General features: G+C 39.4%; 1 protein-coding gene across 4 annotated transcripts in view; it reads right to left on the bottom strand.

The window, feature by feature from the left end:
- si:dkey-100n23.5 overlaps positions 1–19,760 on the bottom strand; it is a 223,846-nt gene that overhangs the window by 191,435 nt on the left and 12,651 nt on the right. For all 4 annotated transcript variants that reach the window (XM_060833050.1, XM_060833052.1, XM_060833049.1 and 1 more), the window contains 2 exons: positions 11,351–11,403; positions 8,687–8,741 (listed from right to left, as the gene is read on the bottom strand). In XM_060833050.1, coding sequence (XP_060689033.1) covers positions 8,687–8,741; positions 11,351–11,403 — 108 coding nt within the window. The remainder of the gene's footprint in view (positions 1–8,686; positions 8,742–11,350; positions 11,404–19,760) is intronic.

Genomic DNA, 19,760 nt, shown 5'->3' with positions numbered 1-19,760 from the left:
GCACTCCTTAAAATCTACCCTCTCTGTCCAAGCTTTTGGCTATCTGTACTTTCATCAACTTATGTGGCTTGATGTCAAAACTTTCCTTTATAGTGCTCCAATGAAGTGTCTAGGAACATTTTATTTTATTAAAGGTGCAATAAAAATACAAATTATTGTTAATGGGCATCAACAGTATGATTGATTGGCTAATAATCAGATGCAGGAACTAAGGCAAATTTTCCTTCCCAAACCGTAGGGATGATAAAACCAAATTATAGAGTTCTTTTAGCTTTCCCAGCTGAACATTTAGTCCAGTACAGATCTGAAACTGAACCTAGGAGACAGATAGTTCATATAAATGAGCATGCCTACTGTAACAGTTAAGCCAATTTTGTTAATGAATATACAAAGCATTTTTCTAACAGAACTAATCTTCACAACTCCTGAAACTGTCATGGTAGGATTTATATTTTCAGGCACAACACTCTGTACAACAGACATATATTTCTCCTACGTTGTATTCATTCTATTTGTTTATCCATCAATGCTAACAAAAGGAAACAACAACTGATCTTTTGTCTCCTGTGAAACTAAGCTAGAAAGACTGCATTGGCGAAATCTTTGGTTAAGACCTCCTTGCCCCTCCCACTCTCCTAATTGCACAACTTAAAAGTAATTAGGGAATTATGCCAACTGTCCTATAAAAAAGCCAAACTTCAAATCTGCAGCTTTCAAAGGCCCCATGGGGTGTTATGCTTTTTAAAAACATGTTTACTGTCTCCTTTCCTTTCCATTGTCCTCACATGAGAAGGTGCCACTAATTTCTTATACAGTGAGCAGTCATGAGAAAAGACTTGGAACAATTTAACTCATTGATAACCAGAAATAATAGCCTGCATTTACACAGTGTCTTTAATGTAGATCATGGAATTTAGAGAAGGAACAATAAAAAGCTCACATAGGAATACAGATTGGGTGGAGAGTTGAGAACTCTGTCTTCAAAGATTTGTGTTTCCAGAAGAATATTAAAAGGTGGACAGAAAAGCCAAGCAGCAGTTCCAAGGAGTGGAGTCCATGTGACTGAGGAATATAAAATAATTGCTGGGTGAAAGGAGGACCTGTTGCATAAAAACCCAAGTTCTGAGACTACATAACCCTATAGCAGTTGGAGGGTCAAAGTGGGCAAGACTATACTGAGATTTGGATATAGCGGCAAAAATGTTAAATTCAATTTATTCGGGGAGAGAAAACATCAGTGGATCAAAGATAAAATGGACAGAAAAGAGATTCGTATTGGGGGCTAGATAATGACTGGCCAAGCTTTGAACATTGGCAGTTTAATGAGAGTGGATTGCCAGAAAAAGGAGAATTCTGAAGACTAGAGATGTCCAAAGTGTGGATGATTGTTATGGACAGCAATGAAGTAGAAGGAAGTTGTTTTGGTGACAGCTTAACTCTGGTTTGAACAGGAAATCAAACAGACGAAAGTGAGGTCTGCAGATGCTGGAGATCAGAGTCAAGATAAGAGTGGTGCTGGAAAAGCACAGCAGGTCAGGGAGCATCCAAGGAGCAGGAAAATCGATGTATCATGCAGGAGCCCTTCATCAGGAGAGCCTCATCATTCCTGATGAAGGGCACCTGCCCAAACGTCGATTTTCCTGCTCCTCAGATGCTGCTTGACCTGCTGAGCTTTTCCAGCACCACTCTAATCTTGACTCAGGAAATCAAAGAGTCTAATTTTAACTAGATACAGCAAATTTATGAAGCTATAACCAAGGCATCAATCTTCCTGACATTCACTTGGAGAGAAGATGGATTCACTCTTGACAAGTTTCAAAATAGAAATCCTTTCTATGGTCAAGCTAGTAACGGTTGGCAAGTAATAGTGAAACCAAAGGCAATCCTTAGATGAAGGTAGCATAGCCAATTATGTAAACTCTCCAGCAAAGCCAAAGAAGGCAAACAGGAATGATACATAACAATCAGTGACAGAAAGTCATTTGAAGCTTTAGCATAGTGTTTTTAATGTCATGAACAGGGCAGAAGCTGGACTGAAAGAATTTAAATGCAAACTTTTCGGGGACACACTTAAAATCCTTATGAGGAAAAGTAAATTATAGACATGATTGTACAGCACTGATAGATTTCTCTGAGATGGTGAGTTCTGTACTTGCAAGGGAATAGGGATAACACCAAAGTAATGGAATCACTAGAAATGTTGGGAAACATCAAGTCTTGGAAGCTTAGCTGGGTAATGAAGAGGGTCATTGGGGACATTTAAGAGACTCCTGGACATGCATATGGTCACAGAAATTTGAGGGTGCATACATGAGGATCAGTGGTCGGCACAACATCGTGGGCTGAAGGGCCCTGTTCTGTTCTATGTTCTATTAGAGTGAAGAGAGGTTCAAAAGAATAAGAGATGGATCTCTTTGAGGCGACACCAGAGGGTGAGTGCAGCTGGAGCAGAGGAGTTGGGGAATAAATGAATACAATCTTCAGAGGATTACTGAATCACTTGCAGATTGTGTACAAGATGGTGCAGAGAGCACAGAAGACATGAGTAATGTAACAGAAGTAGGAACACAGTTACCATCAGCTTTAACGATAAAGGAATCCTATTTTTTATACTTCAGATGGGACATGAAGTGGTGCAGTGGAGGAGTGGGAATGTCATTGAGCTCGATCTATTGTTGTCACATGTACCGAGATACAGCAAAAAATGTTTTTTTGCATGCTACAAGCAAATTGTACCATACCATGTGCATCAAGGTAGCAGAACAGAGTGTAGAATACCATACCATGGAGAAGATATGAAGAGATCAAAATTACTATTTGAGACGTTCTTTCAAAAGTCTGATAACAGACGGGAAGAAGCTGTTTTTGAATCTGTTTGTACGTGTATTCAAACTTTTACATTGTTTGTCATCTAACAATGCAGAATGCCAGGCTAATGCTCCAGTGATTGGGGGGGGGGGGGGGGGTTTGACTCTGATCCAAAATGATTAATTACAAGAACACCCCAATACCCAAACCTACTACCCAATATTCAAAACAACACCCATTAGAGAAAATTCCTTCATCAATTTTACATGTTTAACACAAAACATTAAAAATTCAAGCATTTTCAAAATGGATTTATTGATGTTGGTAGCCTGTAAAATACAACAGAATTACAGAAACAGCTTTGATACCTTGAAATCAATTTGACACGTGGTGCTGGTATTTCCCAGTCCCTTTCTTATTTTCAGTCCCTGAGGGGCCCCACATATCCCAAACCTATAATAATGTTGTCATCTTATGAGGATGTCTGGATTATAATGCAGAATTATGACATGACAATTAAGCAATAGGACCCAATGTTTTGAGTTCAAATGCCAAACTTCAGATTTCAAAACAATTACAATCTATAAAGTACTCCTGGGTTTCAAATATGTAACAAACTTTTTTTTAAATACAGCCCTTTCAAGGCATAAGTGTATTTGTGCTCTCAATTATAACATTTTAAACTACATATGAACAGCACTTAAATTAACAATTTCTTTATTGGAGAAAAGGTTTTTTGAACTGTTTTTGTAATTCTATTGTATTTGATAGATGGGTTACTGGCATATATGAACTCATTTTGAAAATTTGCCCGAATTTTTGTTTATGACATATTAAGCTAATTTGGCAATTTTCTCTGCCTCTTATTCTTCACACTTCCTTCCAAAAACCCAGGAACAGGACCTCCTTAGTGGCCCCCAGCACCAGGTCCAGTGTGGTACTGATGAAATGAGGGACTGCTCAGTCCCAGGTATCAGGTCTCTGGCTCCCCTGTGACATTACGCTTCCTTTGAGTGAAGTCAAAGACAAAGACTTCCTCTCGCTGAAGACAACTTACAGCTTCAGCACTGACTGTTCTGGGGCCTCTGATTAAGACCGACACATCATCTGACCCACCTCCATTCTCAGCCATTGCTTTACGTGGACAAACAATCAATTACTGGCACATCCTCATGCAAATGTGAGTTAGTCAGTTTCTTACCAGAAGTGGGATCTAACCTCAAGAAAGAAATATGACTTCGGTTGAGAATTCAGCCCATTGAATCTAGAGAGCCAGTGCAATTAGGAACCCGCTCTCCATTAGGAAATATGGAAAATTTATTTCAATGACAAGTAGAAGAACAATAATGAGCTGTACAGTTTCTAAAGTATTTGGAACAACTCTGTTCATTTGTAAAAATACATGTTTTGCATTTTGAATAAACTTCTAAAAATTCTGTTAAATAACTGGACTATAATTCACAGAATGTAACGCATGATTGCTTTTTCAACAGGATATTAATAAATGTTAATTTTGAACCCTTACTTTCCCAAATATAAAGTCCCTCATAACATTAACAAATCAGTATTTTCCTTGTACACAAAAATGCAGATCCATCCTAATGAGGTATGAGGGGCTTAGGTTTGATTGCAATTGAATAGATTGCAAAGGTCTGGTGAATTGAGAGGGACAGAGTTGGGGGATGGTGCTGTGAAGCTGTGGCTTGAAAACACTTGACAGAAATACTCTGTAGAGTGGGAAAGCAGCAGCAATCACAGATTGGCAGTTAAAAGGCCCAGTCAGAGAACACATGCAGGAGACCTACAAAAGGTTTAGTGTTTTAGGAATATTTCTCCACCTACAGCTGTGCTCAGACTAGTAGTTAATTGTTATTGAATTCTCTGGCAGCTCCCATTGTGCTGAATGCATTGCATCCAGACCCCTGTGCTGATATGTGCTTAGACAGCAAAGTAGCATATCAGGATTCAGGGACTGCCAGGGGCAGTATTCTCTGCAAAAACATAAGAATGCACTGTATTGGAAAGCATGCACATTTCATCCTGGGAACTGCAATCTAATTATTTCGCACAATTATGTGTAGCACAGGTCAGGGAACTTGTTTATTACCTGGTAAGGTTGAAGTTCACAAGGTTTATGAGCCTTAAAACTTGCACACAGGGAAGTTGTTGGAGTGGGGGATTTTCAACTTCACAGCTTGAGCAGTGAAGTGTGGATAGGAATAAAAGTCATTGTGGATCCTGTTCCTCTATTGTTTTCACCTCTTCCTTAAAGCACCTTGGGACATATAGGCACTCATCAAAAAGCTGACCTTTGTTATTTCTGTTTAAAAGGTCTTAATATTTTTCAACCTGTGAATTATTTTACCAGTTACTTGTCATGTGGGCCTTGTAATTTAGTTTAATTAGCTTTTTTCTAAATCAATTTCATTATTAGTTTTTAACTCCTACAATACGAATGTGGTGAATATTGTGGGCAGCCTCATACAGTCGCCAGTGCATAGTTCTTGGATTATTCTGTGGTGTATATCATACATAGGCTTTCAGTTTTCAGTTCATAGGTAATGCAAGTCATTTGCGAACACCAGCTCAAGGTTGACAGGAACTCTTCAGGTTTGCAACCCATTTTGATAATATATTCTAAGATACTTATGTAATATTCATGCCAATGTGATGACTTAACTAGACAATTAGTCTCTATTTTCAAAACCATCAGTACTGTTAGAAATCTCAGTTCAAACTCAGACTTGGCTATCTAGGGAATTTATTGAACAAGGTGACAGAACCTGATAACACACTGATGAATGAGGAAGTCGTGACTAAATTATCAAGCTTGTTTTGAATTAACAAATTCTGCCTTTCATAGTTAGGTATGCAAAGGAATTAAATTTTCACTGGAATTATTACAAAAAGGAAAACTGTTTTGTCTATTGTCATCAAAGTGGAAGCGTCAGGGATGGAGGGAATTTTGCCCAGTTATTTTTCACAAAACCACTCCTTCGTTTTTGCCTTTGTCAGGAGATTGCAGCATGTTGAAGTAGACAGTAGAGGGGAGGTTGTTAATGGGAAGCTGAACCATAACAAACGGGATAAGCTGGATGGATCATCTGGTCTTTATTTGTACATTCATATTTCATAACAAAGAGTTAAAAATTACATTTTGCAGCCATCTGCCAGTTAGGGCTCAGCAATGTGCTATAAAATATATGAAGTGGCAGGACTTAGATTAATACCTTCAATTCTTCAAAAGATAATCTCTGAATTAAGTTAAAGTATCAGGCAAGGTACCAATAGAAATTCTTCTCCATTGGGAGACAAAAGATTTTTAAAAACATTCCTGCTATCTTAATGGGAAGACCATCACAGCACCTTTTCTGTCTACTCTCCTTAATTGCTTCTTTCTGTTTTCTCCTGAAAGTCTTCAACAGCAGGAACGTAATAATATAGTACTGCGTGCAATTCTGGTCTTCTTCCTATCGGATAGATGTTGTGAAGCTCGAAAAAGGTTCAGAAAAGATTTACAAGGATGTTGCCAGGGTTGGAGAATTTGAGCTATCAGGAGAAGTTGAATAGGCTAGGGCGGTTTTCCCTGGAGCCCCGGAGGTTTATAAAATCATGAGAGGCATGGATAGGATAAATAGACAAAGTATTTTCCCTGGGGTGGGGGAGAGCAGAACTAGAGGACATAGGTTTAGGGTGAGAGGGGAAAGCTATCAAAGAGACCTAAGGGGCCTCTTTCATGCAGAGGGTGGTACGTGTATGGAATGATCTGCCAGAGGAAGTGGTGGAGGCTGGTACAATTGCAACATTTAAGAGTCATCTGAATGGATATACAAATCGGAAGGTTTTGGAGGGATATGGGCCGGGTCCTGGGGGTGGGACTAGATTGGGTTGGGATATCTGGTCAGCATGGACAAATTGGACCAAAGGGTCTGTTTCCATGCTGTATATCTCTATGACTCTAAGACACACATGCTAAACACCCTTTAATACCTCAATCGGGTAATCATTATTTAATTTGAAAATCTTGCTTGGAAGTTTGGCAAGTGATTTAAACACAATCTGGGATTAGATTTGAACCTTCCTTGCCTTTAAGGCTCAACTCAGACTTGAATAGTTGAACGCTGATTTAAAAGTTTAAAACTAGGATTTTAAGATTTAAAAAGTGATAACATTTGATCGAAACAAATGATTCAAATGACAAATGTAACACTGTAGTTACACTTTTGCACAGGAAACACTTTACTCAGCACCACTGCTGTAACCCTGGCAACTTAGCATTAAAGAGGGAACAATACTTTGGGAAGAAACAATATTTCTCCATGAAGGATCCTTATATCATTCAACTCAGGCATGCCATTAGATAAATATTTTGTACATAGGAAGTACTTTCTGTATGAGTCATAATGACTTCCTGTTAGACTTTCCCTGTCCTTACTTTATTGGTAACACTATTGATGCAATGCAACAGAGTTGTCTCCAACACCCTATGAGCAGTGCCAGCAGAGATCAGCTTTCAAGACAACAAGGCTTTGACCAATATAACCTTCCTTAATGTTTCAATTACATAGAGACTGCTGATGGCATTGAGGAGATTAGAGGGAATGAACTAAGCTTGTTAAACTCAAGTTTAGCTCAAGTTGTGACAATACAACTTCAAGTGGATGGATTAATCATGTTCCTTCACCAAAATTTTCTTTAAAATAGTTTATCTACCATCAACACCAAATAATAAAAATATAGAAAGAATGCATATAGTTACTTCAACATAAACTTCCTAAGACCTATACATTAAAAACCTGCATAAGTCAGTTTTAAAAACCTTTGTTACATTAAATACTTAATAAAGGAGCTGTTGCAGCACAGTGGCAGTGTCCCTGGAGACCCAGGCTCAAATTCCACCTGCTTCTGAGGTGTATAATCTCTGAACAGGTTAATTAGAAAATATCTATAATCTTGATTGAGAGATACATAACTGTTCACAGCTGCTGTTGTTAAAAGAAACTTAAGGTAAACATAATGTTCCCCAAATATTTTCCAGGTCTGGCAGCATCTGTGTGGAGGGAAACAGCTTTGATGTTTTAGGTCAATGACCTTTGATCAGAAGTTTCTTATGAAAGGTCATCGACCTTAAGAAATTTAAACTCTCAGAGGATTGTTGGACTGCTCCGCCTCAGGGGAAGGTGCAAGCGGTTTCATTAAATATTTTTAAGACAACGGTAGATAGGCAAGGGAATCAAAAGTTACGGAGGATAGCCATTGCGATTCACAATGCAAACAGATCAGACATATCTTAGTGAATGATGGAGTAGGAGCCAAAGGTTTAAATGGGCTACTTCTGCTCCTATTTTGTGTGAAACACTAATTCTGCTTCACTCTCCATAGATGCTGCCACATTTGAGTATATTCCAGCATTTTCCATTTTTATTTTTGATTTCTAGCATCTATAAAATTTTGCTTTTGTGTTATGAAAATTGAATTTACACAGGCTTCTGTCTGAGCAAATCTTCCTTCCGAATAAGCAATTACTGCCTGCGGCATTTTGCATATTAAGTGTATACAAATTACAAAGAAAAGATATTACCCTCAGCTAAAAACCAGTACAAGCAACACATCAACTATCAAAGTTTTTCCATTATTTTTGATGCCGGCAAAATAAAATAGATAAATGCTTAACTAGGAGTATAGAATCTCTGGTGGATATATGTCTGTTCTCTTCAGCAACCATTCAATCTTTTCCATTCAAGGGCAACGAGCATATATCTCAATGATCATATCAGAATAAAAAGCACAAAGACATTTCAGTTTTTCGAAAAACCAGTTGCGAGAGCACCCTCATTATCAATTATTACGTACTTTAAACTTTAAATAGCTTCCTTACCTGGGCTAAAGAGTTGTACTTTCGAAATAACCATATCACGAGAAGCATAAAGGAGCTACATGAGAACAAGAAAATCATTAGTGAACATTTTCAGAGGCAGCAATAAAGCAAACACTCACTTATTGCTTCTCATGCAGTCACTGGTTTTATGGTTCAATAATACAGGAGTATGCACGTAAAGAAAACTCAGGTGAATGTGTAATAAATGTTACATTATAGATTTTAAAAACTGACCTAACAAGTAAGGAAATGGATTAAATGTGTGTCCTTTGCACCAGAGAAAGATTAGACATGGTTCATCTCAGAAATTTTGAACTATTTTTATTTCTGACAGAGAAAAAAATATTTTGGAATTAAATCTAGGGAAGGTAATTCTAAAATTGCAAGGAGGTCTGAGAAGAAGTGAGGAAGGTGTAAAACAAAAGCAGATAAGGGACAAGTGCAAGTTAATGTGGATTTATTGGAAATTTTTCAGGAACAAGACCAAGAACTTACATTTATCAGAAAAACATTGAAAGTTATGGATGAAGAGAGAGATCATAGGTTTTAAATACATAATTCCATGATTTATATTCATAAAAAGCACAACAGCAATTACAAAGTTTATGAGTATGGTACATTTTGAACGATAAACTTTGACACTTGATCATTTCGGTCATAGTTAAGAGCACTGTTGACAATCTTGGATGATAGTTACATGCAGCCAAATAAGTTGTACACCCTGTCGCTTTATATTTATCAGAAACAGGCCAAGGAATGGAAAATTTAACTGAGAAGATATTCAAAGACTATTTCTACCAGAGATTGAATCTACACCAAATATTATAGATTTTTAAAAACAATTATGAAGGGTTATGACAGAATGTATAAGAAGAAACACTTTTCCATCTTTCAGATTTGACGTTAAATAGTGGCCACTTTCGTTGCAGACTGAATGTAAAACGATCTCCCAGCACTATATCAAAGAAGAGTAGGAGGGGGTTTAATCGCTAGTATCCTGAACCAGCCATAAATATTGTTGCTCCAAGAGCAGATCTGGGAATTCTGTGGCAAGCTACTCATTTTCTGCCTTTCCGAAGCCTGACTACCATCTAGAAGGCAGAAGTTAGGAGTGTGATGGAATATGTTCCACTTGCCTGAATAAGTGTAACTCAAGAAGCTGGACACCATCCAGGGCAAAAAAGCCCACTTGACTGGCACTTCATCTTCTATATCTGCAGCCTCTAGCAGGAGGAGGACCAGAGCTGAAGATACATAGGAAAACCCAACACCTGCAAGTTCTCCATCAAGCCACACACCATCTTGACTTGAGACAACATCACCGTGCCTTCAGTGTCCATGGGTCAAAATCCAACAACTCGCCGCCTAACAGCCCTTGGTCATCTTAACACCAATATGGAAACAGCTGTTCAAGCTAGCAGTTCACCACCATCTTCTCAAAGACAACTAGAATGTTGGCATCTCATGAAAGAATGGAAAAATCCAACTCAGTAGGAAGTAGGGAACTTCACTGCTTGGACAACATTGGATATTCTTACATGCATGATTGATCCATACACTTATTCAGTAATATATACTGAATATTCAATAATAAGATCAAGATACAAACCAAGATCACAACTCTGGATCAAAGAACGTATTGAACTTTCAAATTCCAACATGGTTTCCTTTAAAAATAGGATTTATACAGTCAAAATTACAGATATCATTGCTAAACAGTACATACTCAGTGGCTGTCTGGAGAGATAGAGTGGAATGTCACACCAGATCAAGTGTCAAAGAAGCTGCAAAGGGTGAAATGCACTACAAACTGGACAGTAATTACCAGCAAACGTGACTGTGACATAATGGCTTTAAAAAAAAGGGCAATCTGAGTGAGGGAAAATTTAGCATGTTCCCCTTCAAAAATAGATAGGGACAACAATTAAAATCTAGCTTCAACACTGATCTGTGTGTGTAAGAGGCCTGATGTCCTAGAGTGTGGACTATAAAGTTCACAGCTTTGAGACAACCATTAAAACCCTTACAGCATAAGTAAAGAAAGGGAAAAGGCTTTCTTTCACAGAGTGCTATCAGTTAATCATTGTCAGAAGGAAGCAGGACCAAAGAATTTCAATCAACTCACAAAGCCAGGAATCTCAAAATCTGTTTACCTACCAACACCAAAGCTACTGATAGCAACAACTGTAACAGGTGCAACATTCTTATATCAACTCTTCACAAATGACTCAGACTGAGCCGTGTTTCATTTTAAAACTTTTTTTTACATTGACTTCTTATTCCTTATCTGTACAGAATACGTGTAGTGTCATTGTTTTTACTCATTTTTAGTAATAAATGAACTCACGCTTTTGTTAAGGCAAGACAGCCAGGTTAAATTGACTCCATTTAAAACATAAATTCATTTGGTCTGAAAAAAAGATACCCAAAAGAGAAGTGATTCTTTGTAAATTAATCTTGTTGCAACGAACCGAGGTGTCAGGTGAAAAAAGAAAGGGAGCCAGTCAATCCCTCCTCACTGGGAGCATGACAATTTGGGGAAGCCCATCTCAAATCATAATAACAGGGGAAACCTATCCAGGGGTCTAGTCATAGAAACAGCCAAGTATAACACTATGAAGGTTTGATTATGAATTACAGATACAAATGTTAAACAAAACTTACCATCCAAGTAGCGAGAAGGCAGCAGAGGCTCGCTTCACAGCAATGATAGTGACCTGTAAATTATAGTTTTTTTAAAATTACTTTGCCATGATATTTTACACCACATTGAGCTGCTGTCTGTAATCATCAGTGTCATCATACACTTAAATATTCTTTATATTTCTATCTTAATTTCCTTTTTTGCTCACTGTTTTATGAGTATCAAAACTAAGTTCACACTGAATACAAATATTCAAAACATTTTTAAAATATCTGTGTAGTAATGTTAATGTATTCTGGAAAAATGATAACGAAGCAGAGTGTAAAATAACTTCAACATCTGTCAGCACTTCTTACATGCTAACACTGAAGATCAATTTTAGTTACATTTATCTACGTTGCTTCCTCTCGACAAAACATTGCTTCCTTTTATTGTATTTAGAGTCATAGAGTCACAGCATGGAAACAGAACCTTCAGTCCAACCCATCCATGCCGACCAGATATCCCAAACCAATCTAGTCCCACCTGCCAGCACCCGGCCCATATCCCTCCAAACCGTTCCTATTCATATACCCATCAAAATGCCTCTTAAATGTTGCAATTGTACCAGCCTCCACCACATCCTCTGGCAGCTCATTCCGTACCACCCTCTGCGTGAAAAAGTTGCCCCTTAGGTCTCTTTTATATCTATTCCTCTCTCACCCTAAACCTATGCCCTCTAGTTCTGGACTCCCCACACCAGGGGAAATACTTTGTTCATTTATCCTATCCATGCCCCTCATAATTTTGTAAACCTCGATAAAATCACCACTCAGCCTCCGACGCTCCAGGGAAAACAGACCCAGCCTGTTCAGCCTCATGCTGAAGCTCAGATCCTCCAACCCTGGCAACATCCTTGTAAATCTTTTCTGAACCCTTTCAAGTTTCACAACATCTTTCCGATAGGAAGGAGACCAGAATTGCACACAATATTCCGACATTGGCCTAACCAATGTTTTTACAGCGGCAACATGACCTCCCAACCCCTGTACTCAATACTCTGACCGATAAAGGAAAGCATACCAAACGCCTTCTTCACTATCCTATCTACCCGCGACTCCACTTTCAAGGAGTTATGAACCTGCACTCCAAGGTCCCTTTGTTCAGCAACACTCCCTAGGACCTTACCATTAAGTGTATAAGTCATGCTAAGATTTGCTTTCCCAAAATGCAGCACCTCGCATTTATCTGAATTAAACTCCATCTGCCACTTCTCAGCCCATTGGCCCATCTGGTCTAGATCCTGTTGTAATCTGAGGTAACCCTCTTCGCTGTCCACTACACCTCCAATTTTGGTGTCATCTGCAAACTTACTAACTGTACCTCTTATGCTCGCATCCAAATCATTTATGTAAATGACAAAAAGTAGAGGGTCCAGCACCGATCCTTGTGGCACTCCACTGGTCACAGGCCTCCAGTCTGAAAAACAACCATCCACCACCACCCTCTGTCTTCTACCTTTGAGCTAGTTCTGTATCCAAATGGCTAGTTCTCCCTGTATTCCATGAGATCTAACCTTGCTAATCAGTCTCCCATGGGGAACCTTGTCGAACGCCTTACTGACATCCATATAGATCACATCTACTGCTCTGCCCTCATCAGTCTTCTTTGTTACTTCATCAAAAAACTCAATCAAGTTTGTGAGACATGATTTTCCACGCATAAAGCCATGTTGACTATCCTGAATCAGTCCTTGCCTTTCCAAATGCATGTACATCCTGTCCCTCAGGACTCCCTCCAACAACTTGCCCACCACCGAGGTCAGGCTCACCAGGGTCTACAGTTCCCTGGCTTGTCCTTACCAACCTTCTTAAACAGTGGCACCACGTTTGCCAACCTCTGATCTTCCGACACTTCACCTGTGACTATCGATGATCCAAATATCTCAGCAAGAGGCCCAGCAATCACTTTTCTAGTTTCCCACAGAATTCTCCTGATCAGGTCCTGGGGATTTATCCACCTTTAACCGTTTCAAGACATCCAGCAATTCCTCCTCTGTAATCTGGACATTTTGCAAGATGTCACCATCTATTTCCCTACAGTCTATATCTTCCATATCCTTTTCCAAAGTAAATACTGATGCAAAATATTCATTTAGTATCACCCCCATTTTCTGTGGCTCCACACAAAGGCCATCTTGCTGATCTTTGAGGGGCCCTATTCTTTCCCTAGTTACCCTTTTGTCCTTAATATATTTGTAAAACCCCTTTGAATTCTCCTTAATTCTATTTGCCAAAGCTACCTCATGTCCCCGTTTTGCCCTCCTGATTTTCCTCTTAATTATACTCCTACTTTCTTTGTACTCTTCTAAGGATTCACTCAATCTATCCTGTTTGTACCTGACATATGCTTCCTTCTTTTTCTTAATCAAACCCTCAATTTCTTTAGTCATCCACCATTCCCTGTACCTACCAGCCTTCCCTTTCACCCTGAATGGAATATACTTTCTCTGGATTCTTGCTATCTCATTTCTGAAGGTTTCCCATTTGCCAGCCGCCCCTTTACCTGCGAACATCTGCCTTCAATCAGGTTTTGAAAGTTCTTGCCTAATACCGTCAAAATTGGCCTTTCTCCAATTTAGAAGTTCAACTTTTAGATCTGGTCTATACTTTTCCATCACGATTTTAAAACGAATAGAATTATGGTTGCTGGCCCCAAAGTGCTCCCCCACTGACACCTCAGTCACCTGCCCTGCCATATTTTCCAAGAGTAGGTCAAGTTTTGCACCTTCTCTAGTAGGTACATCCACATACTGAATCAGAAAATTGTCTTGTACACACTTAAGAAATTCCTCTCCATCTAAACCTTTAACACTATGTTTTTGCAGCAATTTATTTTCAAATCCAAGCTATGTTCAGCTGCAAGGAGACAGAAAGTGTTCAAACGCATAAATTGAATTTTGAAAACAATCAAGACTCCTCAAGGAAATAAAGAGGAAGAAAGTGTCGGAAAGAAGATAACAAGAACAATGGGACTCTGGCCTCTTGCTACCTGCTCGTTAGTGATTACAACAAGGATGCAAAGAGTGAGTGGGGAGATGAGAGCATACAGTTGGAGAATACAGATGTTGAATATGTAGCGACTGTAGAAAGTAGGCTCGGCAGTGCAGAGACTAAAGGAACCAATATAAAGAGAAGGGAATACTGAAAAGGTGACGTAGTACACATACTGTCAGAGTAAGGTGTGGGGAAGAACAGGAGTGATTATAGAAAGGGACAGAAAGGACACTAAAGGCCACACTTGGCCGGCAATGCCTACTCAAATGCAGTGTGTAGCAGTTGGCTGCTTCATTCTCTATCACCTCTGACTTTAAGTTGGATTGGATTCAAGCATAGGTCATGGAGATCCTGTCATCAGCCATCATTCTGTTCACTGTGCATCCAGTTTCTCCCATATGGAATTGATAAAAAAATTTGGCAACATGACCAGCATTTCACCATGGAAACCAAGATATCCATAGTTACTGTGGTGCAGCAAAAGATTAAGGAATCCAATTAGCCTATCGTGTCTGGATCAGCTGTTTTGACAAGCTACCCAGATAGTCTCGGATTGCATGTCCCTGCAATGTTAATAGCTTCAAATATTTATCCAATCCCATTTTGAAGGTTACTACATCAAGCAGTTCATTTCAGTTCCTAACTATCTTGGTAAGGAGTGTTTTTTCTATCATTATCTCTACCTATTTTTGTCAATCACTTCTGTGCCCTCTTGTTTTGACATTTCAAACATTGGAAAGAATTTCTATTTATCACTCCTACCTAAAATATAAACTCTTCATGATTATCAAATCTCTCCTTTTAGACTCCTCTGCTGAATGGAGAACAACCCCAGTTCCACTAGTGTATCCACATATCTATAATCCCTCTTGCATGGTACCATTCCAGTAAAGCTGTTCTGCATTCTCTCCAAAGCACTTACACACTTTAAGATTTTTAAAAATTATAGGAAGTACCCAACGTACGAGCACTTGTACAGGTTTATGGGGACACTTTGACTCTTGGCTCTAGACTGGAGTCAAATTTGCAGGAGAGAGAAGATGGAATGCCAGCCAGAAGAACATTGAGATAGTCAAATACTGAGATAGCAAAAGAATGGAGTAGAATCTCAGCAGCAGGTAGGCCGTGGTTAGATGTGGAACTGGGCCATGTTGTGGAAATACCCATGTTTTGAATAAGGATTGTGGATTACAATGAATTTTTACAAGGTAGAATCTTGAAAATTAGTCATGATTTGTTATAGTGATTTAAGAATCAGTTGCATCTTCATAGACAGATTTGGATTCTGGATTTGGATCTGCTTGGAGAAAGATTACCTGCATCAATCCCGAGGAAGTGGTGTTAAGACCATTATTTTGTGCTATCTTTATTCATAACTTAAACGTGTGTGTCCTGGAATGATTTGCAAGGCAGCACGTGATTAAAAAACTGTGTGTAATTGTTAAGACAATAAAGAATGAGAAAGTGAGGACTGCAGACGCTAAAAATCAGAGTCAAAAAGTGTGGTGCGGGAAAAGCATAGCCAGCCTGATGAAGAGCTTCTGCTCGAAACATCGACTCTCCTGCTCCTTGGAAGCTGCCTGACCGGCTGTGCTTTTCCAGGACTATAAAGGAGACAGAATTACTAAAAGTATATCTCAGTGCATTAGGGAAGTAAGGTGACATTTGACATATGCTAATTAATGTAGATAAATGCAATCATATACACTTGGGATGGATTAAAGATATATATGTCATAATTCTTACAAGAAATTGAACTGAAGCCTGTGATGCATGAAGAAAGTTATTGATATTATAATTCTTCAAAGGTTTACAATCAGTATCTTAAAACTATGCTCTTAAATTATGCTGTGACCCACAGGCCACAAGTAGTGAAGACTGGGAACTATACTTCATCCTCACTAACACTCAACAGTGGAGCCCCCCATAGGTGTGTACTCAGGGCCCTACTGTACTCAATGTATACCCATGACTGCGTCACCAAATACCAGACTAAGGCCATTTATAAGTTCACTGATGACACCACCATAGTCGGTCGAATCTCAGATGGAGACAAAACAGATTACCGACAGGAGGTGGAAGACCTGGAAAAATGGTGCACTGAGAACAACCTAGCTCTCAATGCTGGCAAAACCAAGGAACTCATTATTGACTTTTGATGGGATGTTACTCATGCCGCCGGCGCCCCCCCCCCCACACACACATATACACACACACACACACACACACACACACACACACACACACACTAACAGCACTGAGGTGGAACGAGTGGAGAGTGTCAAGCTTCTGGGCATGGTCATCCACAACAAGTTTTCTTGGACTCTTCATGTGGACGCACTAGTTACAAAGGCCCAACAACATCTCTTCTTCCTCAGGCAGCTGAGGAAATTTGGCATGACAGCGAATACCTTTGCCAACTTTTGGTGTCAAGATTGGAGTGGTGCTGGAAATGCACAGCAGGTCAAGCAGCATCCGAGGAGCATTCAAGATTGGAGACGGTTACAGAGAGTGGTGAACTTGGCCCAGACAATCACAAAAGCCAACCTCCCAACTATAGAATCCATCTGCCATGCCCACTGTCAAGGAAAGGCCACCAGCATTCTCAAAGATCCATCCCATTCAGCAATGCTTTTCTACAACCTCTACCATCAGGGTGAAGGTACAGAAGCCTGAATAAACGCACCAGCTCGTTTCGAAACAGTTTCTACCCTACTGTTGTGAGTATACTGACTGGACTCACAAACTCTTAACATTCACCCGTACCTGTTTTTGTTTTTGCCGCTGCTTACCTATTATTTACTATCTAAGCCACTTAACTATGTGACCTACATGTATTGCTCACAAGACAAAGCTTTTCACTGTGCCTCAGTACACATGACAATAAATTAAATTCAGTTCAATTCAAATAATGGGATATAAAACAAAGAACTGAAGATCTGAAACAAAAACAGAAACTGGGTCACTGGACTTGAAACGTTAATTTTACTTTCTCTCCACAGATACTGCTAGACCTGCTGAGTTTCTCCATAAATTTCTGTTCTTATTTTAATAATAGTATTGTTATTAAACAAGGCAGTTCAGTAACATTCTCTTTTACAGGACTGCTAAAACACTTAAATAGGTTATCCCTTTAAATTTATTTTGTAGTCTTGCACACGTGATAAAGATGTTTTACTTATGTGTTGTCTGTGTGAGACATTTAAGTCACCACCAAACTGATTACAAAAAATATTTGTAATCAATACAAACATAATCATTTGTCTTATGCAACATTGGCAGATCATTATTTAGAATGTGTCCCCTATTCTAGACCCATTACAAGAGGGTGATAAATAAGGCTTTAACAAAAGGGGCACAAGATATGATCCCAGTTTCAAAATACTTTAACAATTCAAATAACCTTAAAATGCTGTGGCTTCACACTTCAGGAAATAAATTTTTTTAGATTAGATTCCCGACAGTGTGGAAACAGGCCCTTCGGCCCAACAAGTTCATACCGACCCTCCGAAGAGTAACACACCCAGACCCATTTCCTCTGACAAATGCACCGAATACTATGGGCAATTTAGCATGCCCAATTCACCTGACTTCACATAAAGACAATTTGATTGGGGTCTGTAAAAGTGAATGGTCCAGACTGAGTTAATAGTAACAAATCATTTGAGTGGTAACCACTGAGGTCATACTTCAACTACTTCTGCCAATGCACATTTTTTAAGTGATGGTTCTGTAAATAATAGTATGCATTTGAAACAAGTTGTCAGTTAAATATGAGTGTTAACTCACCTTGTATGTCCTAAAGAAAGCCGGGGCAGTTCCTCACACAAATGAGGATCGAGAGCATCATACAAGAAGCATGTACTAATTCATATGAAATAATCAATATTAGCTCCTGGAATAGTTTTGATCATAGAGGGAATTTAGGAAACAATTTCCCATTTTCCCCTCTAATTTGCTTTCAGCTTTTATGGTTTTTGCATCTCTCCCAGGAAACTAGAAAGATCTAGGAGATAAAGTGTTTTCATAATGATGGAGGAGGTATCACAACCAAGCATGGCAGGTAAACTTTTGTGTCTAAGATATTTTAATGTACATATGTAGATGGAATGAAAGACTTTTGTGAATCATAAATGTGAATGGAACTGGAGGTTCACCTTGGGGTTCAGTAAGATACAAGGGCAGCACGAGGGAGGGGACAGAAATAACAATAACGATATCTTGAAACGCATAAAGGCGGATAAATCCCCAGGACCTGATCAGGTGTACCCTAGAACTCTGTGGGAAGCTAGAGAAGTGATTGCTGGGCCTCTTGCTGAGATACCTGTGTCATCGATAGTCTCATGTGCCGGAAGATTGGAGGTTGGCTTACGTGGTGCCACTGTTTAAGAAGGGTGATAAGGCCAAGCCAGGGAACTATAGACCAGTGAGCCTGGTGTTGGTGGTGGCAAGTATTTGGAGGGAATCCTGAGGGGCAGGATGTACATGTATTTGGAAAGGCAAGGACTGATTCGGGATAGTCAACATGGCTTTGTGCGTGGGAAATCATGTCTCACAAATTTGATTGAGTTTTTTTATGAAGAAACAAAGAAGATTGATGAGGGCAGAGCAGTAGATGTGATCTATATGGATGTCAGTAAGGCGTTCGACAAGGTTCCCCATGGGAGACTGATTAGCAAGGTTAGATCTCATGGAATACAGCGAGAACTAGCCATTTGGATACAGAACTAGCTCAAAGGTACAAGACAGAGAGTGGTGGAGGGTTGTTTTTCAGACTGGAGGCCTGAGACCAGTGGAGTGCCACAGGAATCAGTGCTGGACCCTCTACTTTTTGTCATTTACATAAATGATTTGGATGCGAGCATAAGAGGTACAGTTAGTAAGTTTGCAGATGACACCAAAATTGGAGGTGTAGTGGACAGCGAAGAAGGTTACCTCAGATTACAGCAGGATCTTGACCAGATGGGCCAATGGGCTGAGAGGTGAATGATGGAGTTTAATTCAGATCAATGCAAAGTGCTGCATTTTGGGAAAGCAAATCTTAGCAGGACTTATACACTTAATGGTAAGGTCCTAGGGAGTGTTGCTGAACAAAGAGACCTTGGAGTGCAGGTTCATAGCTCCTTGAAAGTGGAGTCGCAGGTAGATAGGATAGTGAAGAAGGCATTTGGTATACTTTCTTTTATCAGTCAGAGAATTGAGTACAGGAGTTGAGAGGTCATGTTGCGGCTGTACAGGACATTGGTTAGACCACTGTTAGATAAATGCGTGCAATTCTGGTCTCCTTCCTATCGGGAAGATGTCGTGAAACTTGAAAGCATACAAGGATGTTGCGAGGATTGGAGCATTTGAGCTATAGGGAGAGGCTGAGCAAGCTGGGGCTGATTTCCCTGAA

The sequence above is a fragment of the Hemiscyllium ocellatum genome, chromosome 12 (assembly GCF_020745735.1).
Source record: "Hemiscyllium ocellatum isolate sHemOce1 chromosome 12, sHemOce1.pat.X.cur, whole genome shotgun sequence".
NCBI classification, from domain to species: Eukaryota; Metazoa; Chordata; class Chondrichthyes; order Orectolobiformes; family Hemiscylliidae; genus Hemiscyllium; species Hemiscyllium ocellatum.
Note: the sequence above shows the minus strand (reverse complement) of the source record. Positions and strands in the feature narration are given on the sequence as shown.